Source organism: Mustela putorius, unplaced genomic scaffold, assembly GCF_011764305.1.
Source record: "Mustela putorius furo isolate JIRA1106 unplaced genomic scaffold, ASM1176430v1.1 tig00003896_pilon_pilon_pilon, whole genome shotgun sequence".
NCBI classification, from domain to species: domain Eukaryota; kingdom Metazoa; phylum Chordata; class Mammalia; order Carnivora; family Mustelidae; genus Mustela; species Mustela putorius.
The window spans coordinates 10,484,220-10,504,255 of NW_025422045.1; the positions used below are offsets into that span (position 1 = coordinate 10,484,220).

A 20,036-nucleotide genomic window follows, 5' to 3' on the forward strand; every position below is an offset into this window, starting at 1 on the left:
ACTGACTATTCCCAGGGAAACAGATTCGCTGCCTCCAGCCCCATCCCACCTCTCTTGAACTTTGCACTTACAGTGATGAAAAATTAACTGGGCTCATGTTTCCCTTCCAAGGACAACCTCTGCAAAAGCTGGCCTGGCTGGGCCCCGGGAGACCAGGCGCCAGAACAGGGTTCCTATTCATCTGGAGCCCTCCTCCCATTCACCGCCCAGAGTCACAGGAGCACGAAGGGTCCTCTTGGCCGGGGGGTGGGGTTGGGGTGAGGGTGGGGTGTTGGGGTGGGGAAGGAATCTGTTCCTCAGCCCTCCTTGCCACTTGGTTGAAACTGGGTTTAGCCCCTCAACTCTTCTTGTGGAGAGACTGAGCCCAGAGGAGAAAGGACTAGCCCTGAAAAGGCATTGCTGGACTCACACGTGAATCCGGCCCTGTTTTTCTTCACATACGACTGTCCCTGTCAGCTTGTGAAGAAGTGCAAGGGAGTGTATGTCAGCCACGCTAACTAGCTGCTGACTAGTTATTTCCTCCCCTTGGGAAAATGGGAGCACTGGAAGAAGAGCTCTTCCCATGCCATGATTTTAGAGTTAGGTCCACACCATGCCCTTCCGCTCCGCTTAATTTCCCGATCTCTTTGGCTCCTGACCTCCGTGGAGGACATCACCTGCCTCCATGAGGCGTGGCTTCTGCCTCTGTGAAATGAGATGTTCGTGTCGCAGGAGGGCACTTTTGATGCTTTCCTGGATTCACTGCTCTGCACAATAACAACTGTTTTCTCCATTCTGACCGCTGAGAGGAGAGGCTCCATGAGGCGGAGGGAGCCAGGAGCCAGGGCAGAAGGTCGGGTCAAGTCACTGAGAGAGCCTGAGGGCCCCTTACTTCATCTGACGGCCTCACAGCAGTCCCATCCGCATGATTTGATATTCAGGTTAGAGTTCAGGTTTTACTAGCAGGTGATGCCTGCAGGGGCCCCTTCTCCAAGGCACACGCCTCCCATGCCTTGGTGCTTCTCTAGGCTGTGAGCTCCCGAGGAGAGGGGCCTTCATCATCCTCTTCAGCCTTCCCAGAAACGAAGGAGAGGCTGTGACACAGAGGCATCCTCTAGATGCGTGTCTAACAGAACTTTCTTGCTTAACCACGCACCACTCTTCGGGGCATCGGCCCCTGGGGCCCCCAGCTGTGGTTCTGTCCCTTAACAGCACTTGACTGTTTGCAAAGATTTTCCGAGGAGATTCCCACAAAGACCACCACCTGAGGTTGAGAGGAAAGCTATTTCTAGCCCTATTTAATCAGGGAGCAAACATTCCTTGCGGGACCACAATAGTGCACCTGCGTAAAGAACTTTTGTTTTGCAAAGAGCTCTATCAGTGATGTGCAGACACAGGCAAGAATGTGGACTTCGGCCTCACCTAGTACTGGGTTCAAGTTCCAGCTCCCCAGCTTGGAAACCCGAGTTAAGTATTGTAGGCTCTACGTGCACCTGTAAATGGGAGGCACAGGGATATCTTCCCTGGGGGTGCTGTTCTGACGATTAAAGCAGAAAGCAGCATTTGGGTTACCTGGAATGAAGAAAGCCACCAATTCATGTTGACTGTTGTTTCCTTTTCTTTCTTTCTCTCTCTCTTTTTTTTCTGATGAGGGCTGGGAGGAACCGAATGAAACCTCACACTACAGGGGCCGCAGGTGACCTGAGGTCTAGCCAGGAAAGGGAAAGCCCCACTTGGGGTTCAGGGGTTCTCAGGGCCAAGCGGCAGGGGAGTTAGGAGGGGAGTGTGAAGAACACAGCCGTCCCCGGCAGCTGATGGGCCTGTGGGAGGCCATTCTCTCCAAGGCAGGGACCCCTGCAGCTACCCGGCGGGTTTTGTGGATTGGGCCACACCTCACAGAGCTTTGTAACTCCCCACCCGCTAGCGGATTACGTCTTTCTCACCGGGGGGCGGGGGGGGTGTTTCCTGCTGTTAAAAACAAACAAAGGCTGTAGACACCCGGCTAGAGGCCTGGCAGGGGAGGGGCAGCAGGAGAAAAGGCCAGAGGGTCTGGAATAACTCCCGACCGCAACTGTAGGGTTTGCGCCTAGAAGACCCCGAATTCTGCTGGTGGGGAGACAATCCCCAGGCGCCCCAGTATCTTGGGGTTTCTTTGCTTCCCACCGAGCCGAAGTTTGAATACAGAAACCTCCCGAGTACGCCCCCTCTGCCCCACTTTCTGCGAGTTCACAGCTTTGGAAACAAAGCTTTCTCCTAGTTTTGGGGGTGTCGAATTTCGGATTTTTTTTTTTTTTTTTTTTGTATCATAAGACTGCAAACACCCAGTAATGTAATCCCTCCTCCCCCACAAGATAAATTCGAAAGCGCCCCCATTCATTCCTTCATGAACTCAACAGATGTCTTTGAGGCCCATTTTCTAACTGGGACTTGATTCACAAGGCCCAAGGGACCCCAGGCTCCGGCAATTATCCAGGGAGTCTCAAGGATCCTCAAATCTCCATCCCCCCATCCCAACTCTCTCCTTCGCACACAGGCTCGGGGGGCTCTCAGCCGGTGTGATCTCACCGAGGAGAGAATAAAAAAACAATAAACAAAACCCCAACCGCAACAACAAAAACAGCTCCAGGGACTCCGGCGCCGCCAAAGCACCTGGCCGGCATCAGCCCGCGCACATCCAAGAGCGCGCCCCGACTTCCTGGGCCTCAGCCTTCCGCGCGCCCTTTCTCGGACCCGGGTGCCCCCATGGGTGCGCCGCCAGCCTCCGGCCGGAGAGCGCTCGCTAGCTGCCAGTCTGGCCCTCTCCAGCCCGACACTGCAACGGAGCTTCCTGAGTGTGGGTGAAGAGAGTGGACGCCACGGCAAGAGCCCGGCCCTCCCCTCTCGCCGCTCGGTTCCCACGACTTCCTCCCGGCGCCCGCCCGACTCGAGGTCCGGGCCGCGCGGGGTCCTGCGCGCACCAGGCAGGGCCGCCGCCGGCCAGGGTCGCCCACGTGGGCGTGCTCTGCGCTGGGAGGGGGAAGGCCGGGCGCCCTCCCGGAGGCTGGGGGTGGGCAAGGCGCCCGGGGGCGGAGGCGGCGGGGCGCGGGGGAGGAGGCGGGGAGCCCCGGCGGCGAGGGGGCGGTGACAGCGCTTGGAAAGGAGGCTGCACGCGGATTTGCATGAAACACAGACTGGGAGCGGGCGGGAGCGGGAGAGGGAGCGGGAGCGGGAGCGCGGCGCACGCCCCGGGCCGGCCCAGCGAGCGAGCGAGCGAGCCGGGAAGGAGGAGGGGAGCGGGGAAGCGAGGCTGCCGAGGCGGAGGGATCTGCGCATCAAAGCGAGCGAGGCGAGCAAAGTTTGGCTGGGGGGTTGGACTTTCCTTCCTGGAGGCGGCACCCAAACAGCTACCCCGTGCGGAAACCCAAACTTTCTTCTGCCACTCTGAGTCTCGCGGCCGCCGCCTCCGCCCGGCGTTCGGGGCCTTCCCGACCCGGCGCCGCTGTCGGCCGTCCGCCCGCCTCCCCCGCCGCCCTCCTTCCCGCCGCGGGAACCGCTCGGGGCGCAGGGCCGCGCGCCGAGCCCCGCTGGCTGCAGCGCCGCGGCCCGGCCCGGAGCACGGGCAAGTTCGCCGGGAGTTGGGGCGAAGTTTGGGCGGCCGAGCTCCCCTCTGTGCCCTCTCGGCGCCCCGCAGCGCCCAGCCCCGCCGGGGGCGCCCCTCGCCGCCCGCGCGTCCTCCCCAGCCATGTCGTCCATCCTGCCCTTCACCCCCCCGATCGTGAAGCGCCTGCTGGGCTGGAAGAAGGGCGAGCAGAACGGGCAGGAGGAGAAGTGGTGCGAGAAGGCGGTCAAGAGTTTGGTCAAGAAGCTCAAGAAGACGGGGCAGCTGGACGAACTGGAGAAGGCCATCACCACGCAGAACGTCAACACCAAGTGCATCACCATCCCCAGGTGGGGGGCCCTAGCGACCCGGGGGGCGCGCCCGCCTAGACCCCTGGCATGGCGGGGCCGGTCGGGTGGGGTTGGAGCTAAAGGGCTCGTGTGTGTGTGTGTGTGTGTGTGTGTGTGTGTGTGTGTGTGTAAGGGGGGGCAGTGGGAGCGCGGTCCGGAAGAGGCTGGGGGGGACCCCAAACAAAACCTTCTCTGGATTTGCAAAGATTCAGAGCCTGGGGCTTCCACGGGGCACTCTCACTTCCAGACCTCACATTCGTGTTTCACCTCCGTGAAAGGGGGGTGCTGCTGGAATTGGCAGCCCCCACTCCGGGGAGCTGCGGGCTAGAAGTTGAGGCCCGCTTTGTTCAGCTCCGCGGGCCGGAGCCCCTCCTCCGCCGCCGCCTCCCGCCCCCGCGGCCCGCGCTCGTGGAGGTGGTGGTGTCTCTCCCTTTCTTTCCTTCAGTCCTGTCCCCCCACTTCTTTCCTCCGCAACAGGAATGCAGTCCGTACAGCTGGGGCTGTGGGTGAGGAGCGGGAGCCTCGTGATTGACAGATTCCTTCTTGGTTCTCTCTTTGCCTTCGGGATTAGCATTTTTATCCAGTATTTTTAGACTCGGTTGTGCCAGTCTCCCGCCCCCTCCGCACACACGCACTTTAGTTGCCGCGCAGTGCTTTCAAATGAGAGACAAGTGGCAGAGGTTAGGGTCTTCTCTTCTCCCCCTTCCCTGACGATTGTTTTGTCCAGCTTTCAGCCTGAGATTGCGGGCTGATGGAGGAGAGAACGAGCTTCGAGCTGATCAGATAACAACGCACCCCAAAGTGGGCCTCGCATCGGCCCTCGCATTCCTGCAGAGCCCTCCTTCCCAAAGCGCTTTGCCATCTGTCTGGACCTCCTTTCTCCTCCGCCTCGCGCTAGTTAGGTCAGGCGGGAGCTCACAGATGGCTGATGGAAGGGGTCAGTGACTTCACTCCCCAGGGCTTTCTATTAGTGTTGCTGCCCCTGGCTGGGAAGTGTGTGTGTGTGTGTGTGTGTGTGTGTGTGTGTGTGTGTGTTTGAGAGAAAGAGAGAGTGTCAGGGTAGGGGGGACAACTTAGCCTCCTGTCTCTCCCTCTGGGCCCCCTTTAAATTCTGACTCTGCACCAAGGATGTTTGTGTGTGTGCATAGACGTTTGTGTGTGTGCATAGGGGTGGGATGTCCCTGGGGGTCCCAGGCTGCAGAGGAATGAGCAGAGGGTCTGCAGGACCCGAGTTCCACAGAGATTGTGGGCCTTGCTGCTGGGCCAGGAGTGGACTGCCTCCTTGGCCACCTGCTTGGGGCAGCTGTACACGGCCTGCCAGCCGTGTGAGGCAGGCACAAAGCAACATCTGTCCACAGGAACCCAGAACGGGCCTCCTCTGGAAATAAATGCCACATATGGTGGGAGAGCTGGCTTAAAAAGTAGTATATTTTTTTTAACTGGGTGGATCCAGTCAATAAAGGGGAGGGAAGGTGGTGTGTCGTCTGGGAAGTGCGCCCTGGGCCTGTGATCAGGAGCCAGAATTGACTTCAGAGGCGGTGGTGTGATGTGATGGGGTCTTGAGCCTTGGATTCTGGGCCCAGCTCTGGTTCTGAATTCTTCTTTATTCCTTTGGTTAGGGGGGCGGGGGTAGGGTGAATGAGTGTCATACTTCTCGCATCTGGGGAGAGATGTGTAAAACATGCCTTCTTACCTGTCTGAGTGCATTGAGGATAAGTGCTTTGTGCCTTGAAACAGGAAAAGAAAGAAAGAAAGAAAGAAAGAAAGAAAGAAAGAAAGGCAGGCATTAGTTATAAAATGAGCAGCTGCGTAAAGTGCTTTATAGTTTACAAAGCACTTTCACATGGTTTTAATGAAATCGAGAAAGAAACTCCTGGAAAATAGATAAGGCCGTCAGACTGCAGATTTATCTCCTTTTTAAAGCTGAGAAAACTGGAGGAGGGAGATGAAAAGGGTTGGCCCAGTGGACTTGGGACTCTGACTACATGTGCTCCTTTTCCTACCACGGGCTGCTCTCTACTTCAAAGTTCTGAATACATTCTTTGCTGAATGCTAGAGCACGGTTAGCTTGGGGGCAGGGGGGGCGCTGTGGATCTCTGCTGGTAAGGTTGGTGGTGTTCTGTCTTTGGGTTGGTGACTGCTTGAAGGAGAACCCTTGCTTGCTCTTGCCTTGGTCGGGGTTTGCCCTCTAGGGAAGCTCAGCTAGGGCCTGCCCTTTCCTCTTCCAAGGTCCTCCACAGCGTGAGGCACAGGAACAGTTTGGACCTTTCTGAGTTCAGATTGACTTGTGCCCGGCCTTTGCATGACTCTCTGTTAGGAGTGCGGTGTCTTCTACCTGCCTAGCAAGGGCCAAATAGGAAGGTAGATTTTGTTTTTAATCTTTTCTCCGGGAAACCCAGTTGCTTGGGTGGATCCAGACAAAATGGATTTCCATCCCTGGATTTTGTGCCCACGCCTCTGGGTCACCTTGTCTCCCTTGGCAACGGCTGCCACTGTTTTGGTCGTGGGCAGGAAACTAAAGGCCATGTCTTGGGGAGGTGTCTAGCTGGCCTCCACGTTGGTGATATCAGTGTGTCTGCTAAGCCCCAAAGAGTGCGGTGGTGGTGTTTGTCAAATTGTCTGCTGTCTCTACACTACCTTGTATAACGAGGGCTTTGGAGAGCTGACCAAGGGCGATGTTTAACCTAGTTATCCCATGGTGTGTGGAAGGGGATGGAGCACTGAGTAGTTAAAGCTACCCTGGGGTTTCAGGAGACCTCAGTCTGGGGAGATTTGACAAGCGTGTTTTGGCTAATGTGTAATCATGATCAACATCAGCAACCTTTGGCAAGGACGGCAGTATCCTAGGGTCTTCTAGACGGCAGGCTTGCTTGTGTTAACGCCGGCTGTAACCTGTCTCGGTGATCAGGAGAGCTGGAGCGATGCAGGCTTACTGATACCAAGAATGTGAGAGAGACCCGTGCCAAGGAAGTGGTAAGAGCTTGATTTAGATTCACCAGGCGAGAGGCTATCAGGAGACTCTGAGGTCTGGCAGTCTGGGCAGAACTTAGACAAGTTGTATAACAGCATCTTACCCGTCACCTGCCCGAGTATCTGAGTAAGGCAGCAGGCATCTTCCTGGCCAGCTGGGAAGCATGGAGTCCTAGCTTTACCACAGAGAGGACGAGAAGGTGTGCTCATGCTGGGTCAGTGATCGGGCCAGGCACACTTAAGAATAACTTGTTTTGATGGACACTGGTAACTGTCCTTCTACTGATGGGCTCCATGCCTTGGCCTGGTTGTTGGGAGCTGGACCAGGCTTCCAGTCTGGTTGGTTTGGGAGGGAATCTGGGCTTTCTTGTGTCAACATCCAGAGGAAAATGGGGGAATTGAACCAGACAGAGGGTCTGACACGTGCCATCTCCTCTTCCTCTGTGACTCTGTTCTTTGAACATGGCCTCCTCCTGTTCACCACCTGGAATTTGCCAGGCTACTCTCCCCCTAGGGAGAAAGGAAAAAGATCGTCATCTTTAAGGCTCCTTTCTCAGACATCTGGGGGCAGACCTATGACCAGGGCTGCAAGAGTGGCTTCTTTTTAATACCCTCTTGACCTCACTATCTCCTGTCCACTCACCTCCCTCGATGCCGCTCAGAGCGCCACTCTGGTCCCTCAGGAAGCAAGCCCACTTCCGGCTGCCAGGGAGGCTGTCCGTCCACTCTTTTCTCTGGTTAACCTTGATGAAGGGAGTTTCACACAGGGAACTGGGGAGACGAAGGGCCCCACAGACCACAGAAGCTGTCCCCGGGGGCTGGCTTCGAGCTCTGGCTGAATCTGGGAGACATTTGGTGTTCCCTTGGCATTTGGAACCTTGGAACTTGCCGCTTGCTCCCAGGAGTTGAATGTTTGGGCTAGTGTATCTTACAGACAGCTCTTTGCTCCCAGTTCCTGATCAGAGGCTACGGAATTAGATCTTGTTGATTCATTGATGGTTCTTGGCCCCCTCCCAGGTCTGAGTCAATATTCCAGGCAATGGGAGAGGATGCGCAGGTAAATCTGAGATGGCTCCTGCCTGAGAGGAGCTTCCACTTCAATAAGGGAAGGATTAACAAGGCATTAAGTGAGGGTCTAACTGCTATTGCTTTTTTATCCGCCCCCCCCATCAGAAGAAAAATGAGTTCTAACATGGAGTGATTTGAGGGGTGGGGGCTGGGGACTATAAGGTGTCTATTTTTTTTTTTTTTAAGATTTTATTTATTTATTTGACAGAGAGAAAAATCACAAGCAGGCAGAGAGGCAGGCAGAGAGAGAGAGAGCGGGGAAGCAGGCTCCCCGCTGAGCAGAGAGCCCGATGCAGGACTCGATCCCAGGACTCTGGGATCATGACCTGAGCCGAAGGCAGCGGCTTAACCCACTGAGCCACCCAGGCGCCCTATAAGGTGTCTTTTAAATATTGTGGAGGTCCTTGCTAGAAAACAAAATAATGGCCGCCATCTGTTTTTGCCAGGAAAAAAAAAAAAGATAATTCAAGTCCTAGATCTTACCATTTTTCCCATCTCGATGGATTGAGGAGTTCCCTTTAATGTTTCAGAGCCTTCTCGTCTGTACCTGTGAAATCAGGCTGATGGAAGGCCTATGGAAATGTTCTGTAGACCAGGGAGTTCGGCAGATGTGTGTTACGTTTTCAGCCTTCTGTGTTTATCCCTGGTTCTTAACTGAATTATTCACTCATTTGTTAAATATCTAGTACCATTGCTTAAGGAGCTCCCTGTCCAGGGGTGGGGGGACGGGGAGAAGGACTTGGCCAAAGATACAGGAAATGTGCTACAGCCCAGGGATGGACAAAGTGCCCAGGGACATGGGGACAGACTGATAATTCTGTGGGAGGGGGTGGGGGGAGGTGGGAAGGGTCAGTGCTAGGAATTATTATCCAAAGGAAGTTTCTGGACTACAAACATGATCACGTGAACTTGTGGGTACATGGTGATATTGGTCTCCGGGAATGAGGATGTCTTTATCTTCTTGGTCTTTTGCTAAACTGAGTACTGTTGTAAAAATGTTACTTCGTGGCCTGCATGGCCGGGTCAGTGACCATTGTGCTGTATTTATTCCACTGACAGCATTCTCTCGTCGAAGTAAGAAGTAATTTAGTATTGCAAACCTGAAATTCAGGTTTCCTCGGTGGGAACAGTGACTTTAGATATATTGGCTCCGAATGTAACAAAGAGTGTCAGTAAACACTGGGTAACTTGTTGATTATCGTGGATACTTAGAATTTCAGCATTCTGGTGTGACCTGGCTTTCTGGGTCTCTGGTTAACACTTGCTGAACTGAATCTTGTAAGCCTGAGTTTCTGCGTGGACATAAGAGCTTTGAATGATCCTTTTTAAAGAAAAATCTTCACAAGGATGTCAAGTTTCAAGTGACCATTTTAATCGTGGAAGAAAGTCAGCCAATACAGTAGTCATTTAGTTCTGATGAGAAACGCAAGAAGCCGATGAAATTGAGAGAATGTGGCCCAAGCTTATCACATCAGAAATCCAATTAAAATGAGTTCTTGAAAAATAAATATTGGTTTAATAATGTAAACTTGTAATTGCTGTATTATTTTAACGGAAATAAAATTAACATGATTTAATGGACCGAGCGACCATTAATTTTCCCTTGTTAATTTATTAGGGGATTTTAATGCCATGTAACGCACAATACAGCCATTGTTCTGCGTGAACTCCTTTATGAAATAAATAGGGCCAGGAAGCGCTGGCTTTAAAAATTGGAATCAGACTTCATTCCCACTACCTTATTCTCCCATCTTTTTATTCCGCTTCTCCCCTCAGCCTCCTAAAAAGGAGATAGAGTTTTCTGCAATTAACAAGGCTCATGATTAGACCTAATGAACTTTTTGTCCTCCTCTGCATCTGGGGCTGGGAGGTTTTACCTCCTGGTGCAGGTGGGAATGGCTGAGGCCCAGTTGGACGGTACTAGCCACTCCCCCAGAGGGGCGGGGACTCGTCTGCTGACCACTGAGCAGTTCTTGGCCACGGAGCCTTCAACGTGTCTCCCCCTTCACGTCCAGTGTATCCTGGAAACAGTTGGAAATGGCCATATCAACCCAACCCGCCAAAAATTTGGTTTCTCATTTTACTCTGTGCCAAGTTTCAGAACCACGATCCCCAGAGAACTCGTCCCCTTCCTTTTTCTGCTTTCCTGCATCGTCTGTCCCTGGAGCCAAACGCTATGCTAGGGGGCAGGAGTGACAGAGTCAAGAAGACTGGCACCACCCCTACCGTCTGGTAGCTTCTAGTCCACCGGCTGCCAACATGGGTTCTTTGGATTTGTAATAATGCCCTAGGTGTTCCCCCTGGTGAATTTGAAAATACTGTTTTCTTGAGGCTGGAGAGCGGAATAGCTCAAGCTCTACAGTTTACAGACTCCTGACAAAGAGGATTTGCGTGTGTGTGTGCGTGCCTGTGTGCGTGTGTAACGGTATTTTTTGTTTTTATTTAATTAATGGTTTTAGAAATAAATCTGTAGTACAGGTCACCCTATTTGCTGGTGATTACCCGAGGCCTCTGCTGTAAATAGAGCCAGCCACAGCCGTATCTGCTGCAGAATGTTTTGACAGAAAGACTCAATTGAAAATGAAAACACAGTCGAAGCCTATTAATTAAGAAGTTTGGCTAATTCTGGACTAGGCTGAAGTTTGTTTAGCAGGCTTTTTCTCCCAAGAAATGCTGTCAAAGAAAAGTTCGTTATAAACAGGGCTTTGGGGTTCCTTTTGGAGGCAGGAGTCAGCAGACCTGGGTTAGGTTCTAGGCTTAGCTCTGTTTCGGATTGGCTGTGTGACCTGGGGCAAATTGCTTAACATCTCTGGGCCTCAGATGTTCCCAGTTCATAGGTGAGCAAGGTGTTATTGGTGTTCTAACACTAAAGTAGTTTTCATGCAAGCATTTCAGGATCTCTCCTTTGGATGCATTCAGTTGAATAATCCATCACAGGTCTTTCTTTCTTTCTTCTTTTTTTTTTTTTTTTTTAAGATTTTATTTATTTATTTATTTGACAGACAGAGATCACAAGTAGACAGAGAGGCAGGCAGAGAGAGAGAGGGAAGGAAGCAGGCTCCCTGCAGAGGAGAGAGCCCGATGCGGGGCTCCATCCCAGGACCCCAGGATCATGACCTGAGCTGAAGGCAGAGGCTCTAACCCACTGAGCCACCCAGGCGCCCCCATCACAGGTCTTTCTTGATTATTAATGTCCTGAGAGCCTGTCAGTCGAGCCAATTAATTTATACAAGTGAAAGTAATAAAACTATAATCCAGTCTTAGTTTTTATTATGTTACCCTTCTGTCCTCGCTGCCTCTCCCTTAACTCTCTCAATCTAAATCCCCGAATTGTAACTACCAAGGAATATAAAAATGACCAAATTCGAGGCTAGAGACATGAAGGCTATGTGTCTTCAGATGCATTGAGCAATTTTTCTCCTTTTGTTGCTATTTTTGGCCATTCTCAGAGCCGGAAGTTTACAGGCACTAATGACCACAGATGCCTAAAAATGGTGACCGGTGAAGAGGTGGGCATTCTGACGGATACCTGTGGAAAATGTTGGCTCCTATGTCAGAACTTACCCAGGAAGCCTCTTTTATTTATTTTCAAGCATCTATATAAAGAAAGGCTATACTTTTGGAAAGCATTTTGCCTTTTGTTAGGCAATGTGGAGGTTACAAATTGAAACCCCAGCCAGGGAATGAAAAGTGAGTTTCCCCCCGAAAAAGCACTTTTTCTGTAACCCCTGGCCCTCCATGCTAACATCAGGCAAGTTTTTCTCCTTAATGCTCTGCTCAGCAAAGGACGAGAGCGCTGTGTAAGACACATTGTGTACGGGTTTACCTCTGAAACTTCCAGAGCTATAAATCTGGTTACTTTTGCTGCTCCGTGTTCCATCACCGATTGCCAAGCCAAGTTGTAGCTCTGAGGTGTCACCTTTTTTTTTTTTTTTTTTTCCTTTTAGACTGGACTCTTGAAAATAGTGATGCTTTTTGGGTGTGTGTGTTTTAAAGGTCTGTTTTTACGCTGTCACGGCTCAAAAATGCCAAAAGGCATTTTTTCCTTAAAAAATCACCTCTGGGCTAAGCCCAACTGTGGAGTAATGGATCCAGAAAAGACTTTTTGAGTAGTTACAAGCGGCTGAAAGCAGGCCCTGACGATGGAAATTGGGTTTTTCCTTTTGCTTCAAATCTTTCCCGTTGTAAAGTCTCTCTGACCCTCGTTGAATTCGAACTCAAGGTGAGCCTTATTTCTCTGTGTGCATGGGAGGGCTGGGTGAGTTGGTTTATCCTGCTGTCTCTTTAAATTTTGCATGTAGCCGTTTATTTCTAACCCAAAAGATGCTTAAAATATTACCTGGGGAGCAGGGGTGGGGATGGGGTGGGCGTGGGTAGACAGGAAAAGCCTGGTAATGAAGAAAGAGCAAAGGGCTCTGGAGTCTGCCAGGCCTGGGTCTGCGTCTGCCAGTTGCTGGCTCTGTGGCAAACTTGGGTACATTTGCTTCAATTTCTTGAGCCTGTTTCCTTATCTGTAAAATGCGGATGGGACCGCCATAAATCAATCCAAATGAGGTAAGAGAGATCAAGACCTTGCCCCATATTTGCAGCTCACGGCCCATAGTAGGTGCGCAGTAAATCCCTTTCCCTTTCAGGAGGGATATTTGACAGAGAGTGGCAGTCCATTGCAGCAGAGGAACCCCCTTCCCAACCTTGCTCTCAGAGCTCACCCTTGGGAGAACCTCAGTTCCCATAGTGACAATCCCCGCCCCCCAGCCCAGCAAGGGCACCCAAGCATGCCATGGTTGGTTGAGGGCTAGGCCAGCCACGGAAAGGAAAGAGAAACAATTCATTTTCTTGGGTGGTTCTGCCCTACCCCCTCCCTCTCCCCCTCTTTATTGTCATTTAAAAAATTGTTTGACTGACTAAAAATAATAGTATTGAAAACAAACTTTGATGAATCAGGGCTCCTGGGGTGGGGGATGGGCTGGCTCCTGAAGCAGAAATGCGGTGACTCAAGCCCTTGTCACTGATAGCCAGCGGGTAGGTGTGTGCAAGTGCACGATGTTTGTTGTTGCTGGGGTTTTTTTTTTTTTTTTTTGAGACCTGGTTGGAAAGCAGTTCTGGTCCCAACCACCACTTCACCATTCGGCTTGGTGATTGAGTAAGGATGATCAGCACTGGTTGTGTAGATGCGGGTGGTGGTGCCCTTGACTGCCCTTAGGTGTTCACAGAGAGGACTCCTGCCTGCAGGGCCGAGCTTTGATCCTCCTTCCGGGGGGTGCTCCCTCTCACGTGACAGAGCTGTAGGGTCAAGGGGTGGCCCATCTAGGGCCCACACCTCCTCCTTTCAGGCTATGCTTTGGGTTCTAACCCTTCAGTTCCCTGCCCCCATCATCTCAAGATTGCTTCCAAGTCCTGTGTGGGCCTTTCCTGGATCCATCTGCCCCAGGGAGGGCATACTGCGTCATGCTCACCTCTTCCCACGGATTCCCTGGGAAAGTGAGCCAAGTGGTGCCTGGTCCCTTCAAGCAAAGGCCTCGAGACCAGATCTTGGCGTCCCCCCATGGTGTCCCGTGTGCCTGGCCCAGCGCTTTGGGTGGAACGTCCCCGGACAGGGTTCTTTGGTTTCTTCCTTTCCACTTCCTGACATGGACACGTGGGCGCCCATGAGCCTAAGGTTCTGACAAGGCATGCAGGGCAGGGGGATGGAGGAGTCGGATGGATTTCACACTTATGGCATCTGTATGGGTGTGCATAAAGCTGGTCAGTATGTGTGATAGTGCCGGGGGTAGGCTGGCATCTGGGCCCTGTTCTCCCTGAATGTCCACATTCCCCTGTGAAACCCAGGGGCCAGGGAACTCTAAATGCAAAGCTGGCCTTCTGAGGTTGCATTAAGGTATTTGGTAGGGTAGAAGGATAGAATACATTCTATTTATCGGTTTGTAACCTTGACTTCTATCTTTCGAACAGGACCTATGGCATGTAGGCCTTTGCACGTCCTCTGCTTAGGACCCACCAGTGGCAGAGCAGGTCGGTTTCTAGCACCTCCTCTCTATTGTGGGGCCACAACTGAGGCCCAGCCTAGGTGGTACCGCTGTATGGACAAGGCTCTGGGGACTTCCACAGAGACTGATTTCCTTCCCCTTGAACCTGGATCCGAGTGGATTACAACTCAGGGAGAAGGCAGTATGTGTTGTAGTTGCCGGTCTCAGAAGTGGGGTGGAGAGCAGGAATGCTGCTGGTGCATTTGTTTGCTGATGTGTTTACTGGGCACTGACGTTGTGTTGGGCCTTAGGGGATATGGAGACATAGAGGTGAGGTCCTATCTCTGAGCTGTATAGAGGCAGGACGGGTCCCACCGACCGCTGTTAGGGAGGGTTTGTAGGACAGATGCTCTCATAAAGGTCACATCAGTATTGACTTGAGAGCCCAGAGGAAGAGCAGCTCTCTTTTTGGGGGGAAGGCAGGAGGCTTCCCAGAGGCAGTGGTTCTCCAGCAGGACCTTGACGGATGGATAGAACATGCACATGGGGCGAAGGCTGCCTGGCACACTGGCCGGATGGAGCACTGGAGGAGATTTCCGGGTGGCCCGGCTGTGGAGGGCGTGTTGGCCAGGCTTCAGTAGGCCAGGCTTGGCATTTGGACCTTGCTCTTGAGCACTTTGGGGATTTTCAGGTAGGGGTCCAAGCCACCGCTGGTTGGGACTTCATTTCCTCCCCGACCCTGGGGCTGGTAGCAGAAGATTTTCTGCCCGAGTCACCCAAGTTAGAGTCCTAATCCCTCACACCACCACGTGGACAGCTTTAGGCTATGTCTGGGCCGGGTGAAAATAGTGTTTTGTTCGTTCTCAGGGGAGAAGACTAGCTGTCCAGCCAGGAGGGCTCTGGGAGCCCAGGTGTTCAGGTAATTAGCTGGTGAGTCACGCTCACCTCTTCCCACGGATTCCTTGGGAAGGTGAGCCGAGTGGTGCCTGGTCCCTTCAAGCAAAGGCCTCGAGACCAGATCTCAGCGTCCCCCATGGTGTCCCGTGTGCCTGGCCCAGCGCCTTGGGTGGAACGTCCCCGGACAGGGTTCTTTGGTTTCTTCCTTGATGACCATCTAGGCCAGCAGGCCTTCCATTTCCCGACCACCTTGCAGTCGGAGAGCATGCCTCCCTTCTCTCCTGCAGATTCACAGAACGCCGTTTCAGTGTCTTAAAAAATGAGATTATATTCCCTAATTAGAGAACAACATCATTTACTTAAGTCTGTGTTGTTCATTTCTTTTTATTTTTTTTAAAGTTTATTTATGTTTCTTAGTAATCTCTGCACCCAGTGTGGGGCTCGAACTCACAACCCTGAGATCAAGAGTCCCATGTTTTTCTGACTGAGCCCGCCAGGTGCCCCCGTGTTGCTCATTTCTGTCAGCCCTGAGAGCAAGCAGAGAGCCTGCTGACCATTTAGAGATTGGGTACAACTTACCGTATGGGGTTGGAGTTCGCTTTCTGTGGATGCTGTCAGTGGACGCTGACAGGTTTTCAGAAGATAAAGTTTTGGGTCCACGGACTGCTCCTGGTTTGTAGACCGTTTTTGAAGACACCCATGGAGCCCCGCTTCTGAAGGGACAGCAGACAACCGAGGAAACCTCTAGGTTTATGCTCGGGAGATGCACGTTCAGACCTCTGCTCCCCCACTCGCTGCTTTGGTGACTCGGACGGGTCCCCTCGCTTCTTTGAGCTTCCTTTCTCTATCGGTGAAACGGGAACAATAATACTTTCCTCAGTAGGACTGTTGACATTATTTGTGTGTATGAGCTATGCATTCAGAGCACTCACAGACCAGAAAATATTACAGTGTCATTTGCTATTTCTTTATGAAGCGCTGCTCTGTCGTATAGCTAAAGATGCTTTCTGAGAGAGACGGACTGAGGCTTGTGAGTTCACACCCAGATTTTCACAGTGGCCTTTCGAGAAAAATCACAAAGGATGCACACAATTCAATTGCAGTATGAACTCAGGATGTGCATGCTTGGGGAGGCAGCAGTGCCAGAAGCTTCCGCAAATTGATGCTCTGGGCCCTGCCTGAGGATTTGACTCGGCAGTGTTGACCTGGGGCTGGTCACCTGAGCCCTCTCCCCCGGGAGTGGGACAGTGTGAACTGAGTGCTGACTGTATGCCCGAGGCTAGCATGGGGCCACCGATCAACTAGTTGGTCTTCTTTCCCCATCTGCCGTACTCTGAGAAGGATGGGTTACTCATGGTCACAGAGGAGGGTGCTGAGGCTTTGAGGGGTCAACAGCAGAGCAGAAATCTGAGCTCAAATCTCTGGTTCCTGACTCTGGCTGTCTGCTTCCCACGCCAGGTCCCCCACAAGGGGCTACCATTCTTATCATTTTCAGCCTCATAAGCAGGTGATGGTCTGTGTAAGTTGCTTTAGGTCCCATGAGATGGAGCTGGATTTGCCTCAGAAGCTCTACCAGCCCTTCTAGAATCGGGAGTGATGATAGAATTTATTGAACAGAACAGGACACTTCTAATAGTGAGAAGGGGTGGTGCTATTATTAATTAGGGCCCCAAGGCAAGCATAAGCCCAGACTGTCCAGCCAAAGCTGGGCAAACAGGCGGCCTCAAGCCCCCTACCTCTGTGGCCATGGTTATGCCACCTGCCAAGGTAACTGGGAGCGTTAGACCAGCCAGTTCTTATGGTACCGCTAAAGGGTAAGGGACTGTCTGGCTTACTTACTGTGAGTCCCAGGGAAGTGACTTTGCCTAAGGTTGTGTAGCAAGTTGGCAACACAATATTTGAAAATGGGATGAGGCCTTAGAAAGAATCACATTAGCGCTAGAGCTTCCTTAAGTGGACCAGAATTAGGGAACATTTGGCTCGGCTGATGGTTAGTCCAGAGGGAGGGGGACAGAGGGCAGGGGTGGGGGTGGCCATGGGGAGATGGTGTAAGGCATTCATCTGGCTGGAGAAGGTCTGCCATCCTCTACAGGCCTCGTCCCTTGGAAACCCAGGAGATGCCCTCAGGCCCAGTGATACTGAGATGGTATTTAACGGCCAGGAGCAGAGACTTCTGGAAGAGCTGACCTCTCCCGCTCCCCCGTTCCGTTTTAGAGGCCTTGAGGATCCCACTGGCCGGCGACTGGTGCAAGTTTAGTGGCTAATCCTTCTGCTGAGGAATTTTGGAAGGCATTGAGGAAGGAATTAAAAATAACAGCAAGCATGCCTTCTCTTTCTTTTTGATTGTGTTAAATGCATGGAATGTGCCAGGGCCTCTGTGAAGCACGTGGCCCCACATAACCCCTCCGCCAGTGGAATTCTGCAGAGGACAGGGAAGGGCTCGGAGCCATTCCGCCGCTGCTTTGTGTTCTCAGGATTTGTTCCTGTGATCTTCTCTTGCCCCGAAGAATTTGTCGGAAGTCTGGAGAGGTGAGTCCCCTGTGTTCTCCCAGCACAGGGCTGCGGTAGGCCAGGCCCTGTCTGAGGAGCTCCAAGGAGAGAGCAGCTGGAGTGACAGAGAGGACCGGTCACAGGCTGAGAAAAGGGAAGTGTAAATTCAGGCCGAGCTTGGCAGCATTTGCTTGGAGAACTTGAGCTGATACCTTGGAGCTCTGGTCGTCATCCTTTGTGGCTATGCCGTGTCTTATAAATAGCACAAGACGCATCCACCGCCCCCCCCACCCCCCCGCCACTTTCTCTGCCTCACAGACACAAGGAGGCATGTGTGTGGGTGAGTATGGGCAGGGAGTATTAATTATTTATGTTCCGGTTCTTCGGAGAGACATCGTGGGAACTGGGCCCTGGGCTCCATGGAGATGACCAGGCCATCTCGTGGGTAAGGCGGCAGTCTGTTGCCGGGCTCCAGCAATCCGGACCGTTCCAGCCCTCTCCTCCGTAGCAGAGGCCCACAGTCCACAGTCCCTCGTGCCTGGTACCACACTAAGCTAGTTGGCCTTTCCCTCTCTGGTCTATCTCCTGTCCTCTCTCCATATTGGGGTCAGACTCACTGCCTTGGGGTACTTCGGGCTGCAAGTCACCTGAAACCCACATACCACCTTCAGGAGTGGGGAGGTTTCTTTTCTCTAAGTCAGGAGGTGGGAGGGTTCAGGCATCAGCCAGGACTTGGGAGCCTTCCATCTTTCTGCTTGGCCTGTCTTCAGCCTGAGGGGTTCTGCCTTCAAGCTCCACCCCTCTGGGTCCTGTGATGGCCCCAGCTGCTCCAGGCTCCACCCTCCCAGGGGGCAGAAAAGGCCTCTTCTCCTTGGGGGTCTCTCCCTCCAGGAAGAGCCTCTTGGGACCTCACTGGCCAGCGTCGTGTCCCGTGCAGTCATGGCACCAGTAATGGCTTGGGAGAAGCCTCTTGGAGTTGTGGATATGGACTCTTGGACTCATTACTGTGCTTAATCCCTGCTAGGCACTTGGTCAGTTTCAGTTAGCACATGCTGATTCCTGATTACCTTCTCTGAGCGGATTCCTGAGCACTCACTCGATGTCTTGCTAATTCTGAGGTTGTGGTGGAAAACCACCGTGGGAGCAGTTCCTGCCCCCACAGAGCTTAGAGTCCAGAAGAGATGGAGAAACAATGAAGTGATGGAGAGCCTCTAGCGTGTGGCCCATGGCCGTGTGCCTTGTGGCGTCTTTGGCAGCAGTGTGAGATCGGGGGTTTGGGGAGACAAATAGCTGTGTGACTCACACGGAAGACCCTGGAGGCCTCGGAGAGCTGTGCCTGAGGGTGGCATCTTGTGACCCAAGCGGGTGGCTTTGAGCAGTTCAGACTTCTGTCTCCTCCACTCCAGTCTTGTTTTCCTGTTGACGAAAGAAAGGCAGAAACTTGCCCTTGGGTGTGCAGTGGGGGAAAGGCACAGAGCTGAGAGCCTCCTGCCCCCAGGGGAAATTTTCTAAAGGTTCTTGTGGTATTCTGGCTTCAAAACCATGTGCAATTTAACGGCACGCTCAGTGTCTTTGGGAGTCTCACTGGCTTTGAATCCACTGGAAACTTTCTCTGAAAGCATATAGATGAAGAAATGAGAGTTCTATAAATGTTGTAGCGGTGAAAGACAAACGTGCTGACTGATTTATGTAATTATTTGTTGTTTTCTGATGGAACTTTCTGCAGAGATGGAATGCCCTGCAGTCTTCCTGTCACAGAAAGCTCATAACTTGACTTCAGGTCAGCATGTGTGTTTTCTTTCCAATTCAGGAAAAAAAAAAAAAAAAAAAGAGCCTGTCCCAAGGCCTCATGTTTCATTTTCCTATTGATCTAGATGCTGGGATAACTCGGGACCCTGGGGAACATCTCAAAGCTAATTAAAGATGTTTGCTTGAGGTTTGCCTGTTTTTCTTGCTTGATTGAGAGTTGCTGTTTTTTTCTTTTATTGTTAAAAAAAAAAAAAAGGGAAGCTATCACCGCTGCTGATCCACGTGTAGGGGGGCGTGTTGCACCCCTCAGTAAACACGTGACGTCATCCTTCTGCTCTGTTAACACGGTTCCCCACAGAGAGGCACCTTTGAGCGTAGGCCTGGAACCAAAGCAGCTCCTTTTCCTTGAAAATTCCTGAGTTTCCAGGAGTCGTGGCCAGGTGAGGCTGGCCTTGAAGCCGAACTAAGTTGTCCCCAAGTGAGGCTGGACCTGTTTGATCAGCTCCGGTTCTGAAGTTAATGGCCCGAGCTCCCCACTCGGAGAGGGAGAGTCAGCGTGTGCGGAGGTGGAGGGCCCTAGTGCCATCCCAGGGTACCCCCAGCCCTTTGTTTAACCACGGCTGTGGACCAGTGGTCTCAGATGTTTACCCTCGCCTGTTTATAAGAGGGAAGTGTGGTCATATTTCTATCTCTTTTGTGGGCTGCACGGTTGCCTTCCTGGGGCTCATGTGGGAAGTGGTTACCGTTAGGAGGAGGGTAGAATAACAGTACTCACAAAGGGACTTTGATCCAAGAATCCTTTTGAATGTCAACTTTCGGCCACCGTGTTTTTAGTTTTATTTTATTTATTTATTTATTTATTTATTTATTTATTTATTTGCCTATCGGCCTTCACTTCGGTCATGAAAAGAATCGAGCCACAGGCTGGACGGCGGGCTACCCCAGCCGGGCTGGAGCCAGACTGCTGTGCACGCGGCTCCCCTCCCTGGG

General features: G+C 52.3%; 1 protein-coding gene across 2 annotated transcripts in view; it reads left to right on the top strand.

The window, feature by feature from the left end:
* Positions 1 to 3,127: 3,127 nt before the first annotated feature.
* The window catches only part of SMAD3 (SMAD family member 3), a 116,988-nt gene continuing 100,079 nt past the window's right edge, over positions 3,128 to 20,036 (top strand). The window contains exon 1 of one of the 2 annotated variants that reach the window (XM_045067606.1): positions 3,128 to 3,906. In XM_045067606.1, coding sequence (XP_044923541.1) covers positions 3,701 to 3,906 — 206 coding nt within the window. In that variant the 5' untranslated portion in view covers positions 3,128 to 3,700. Of the gene's footprint in view, positions 3,907 to 16,818; positions 17,337 to 20,036 lie in introns of those variants that run through there. The other variant, XM_004758623.3, reaches the window with a different exon arrangement.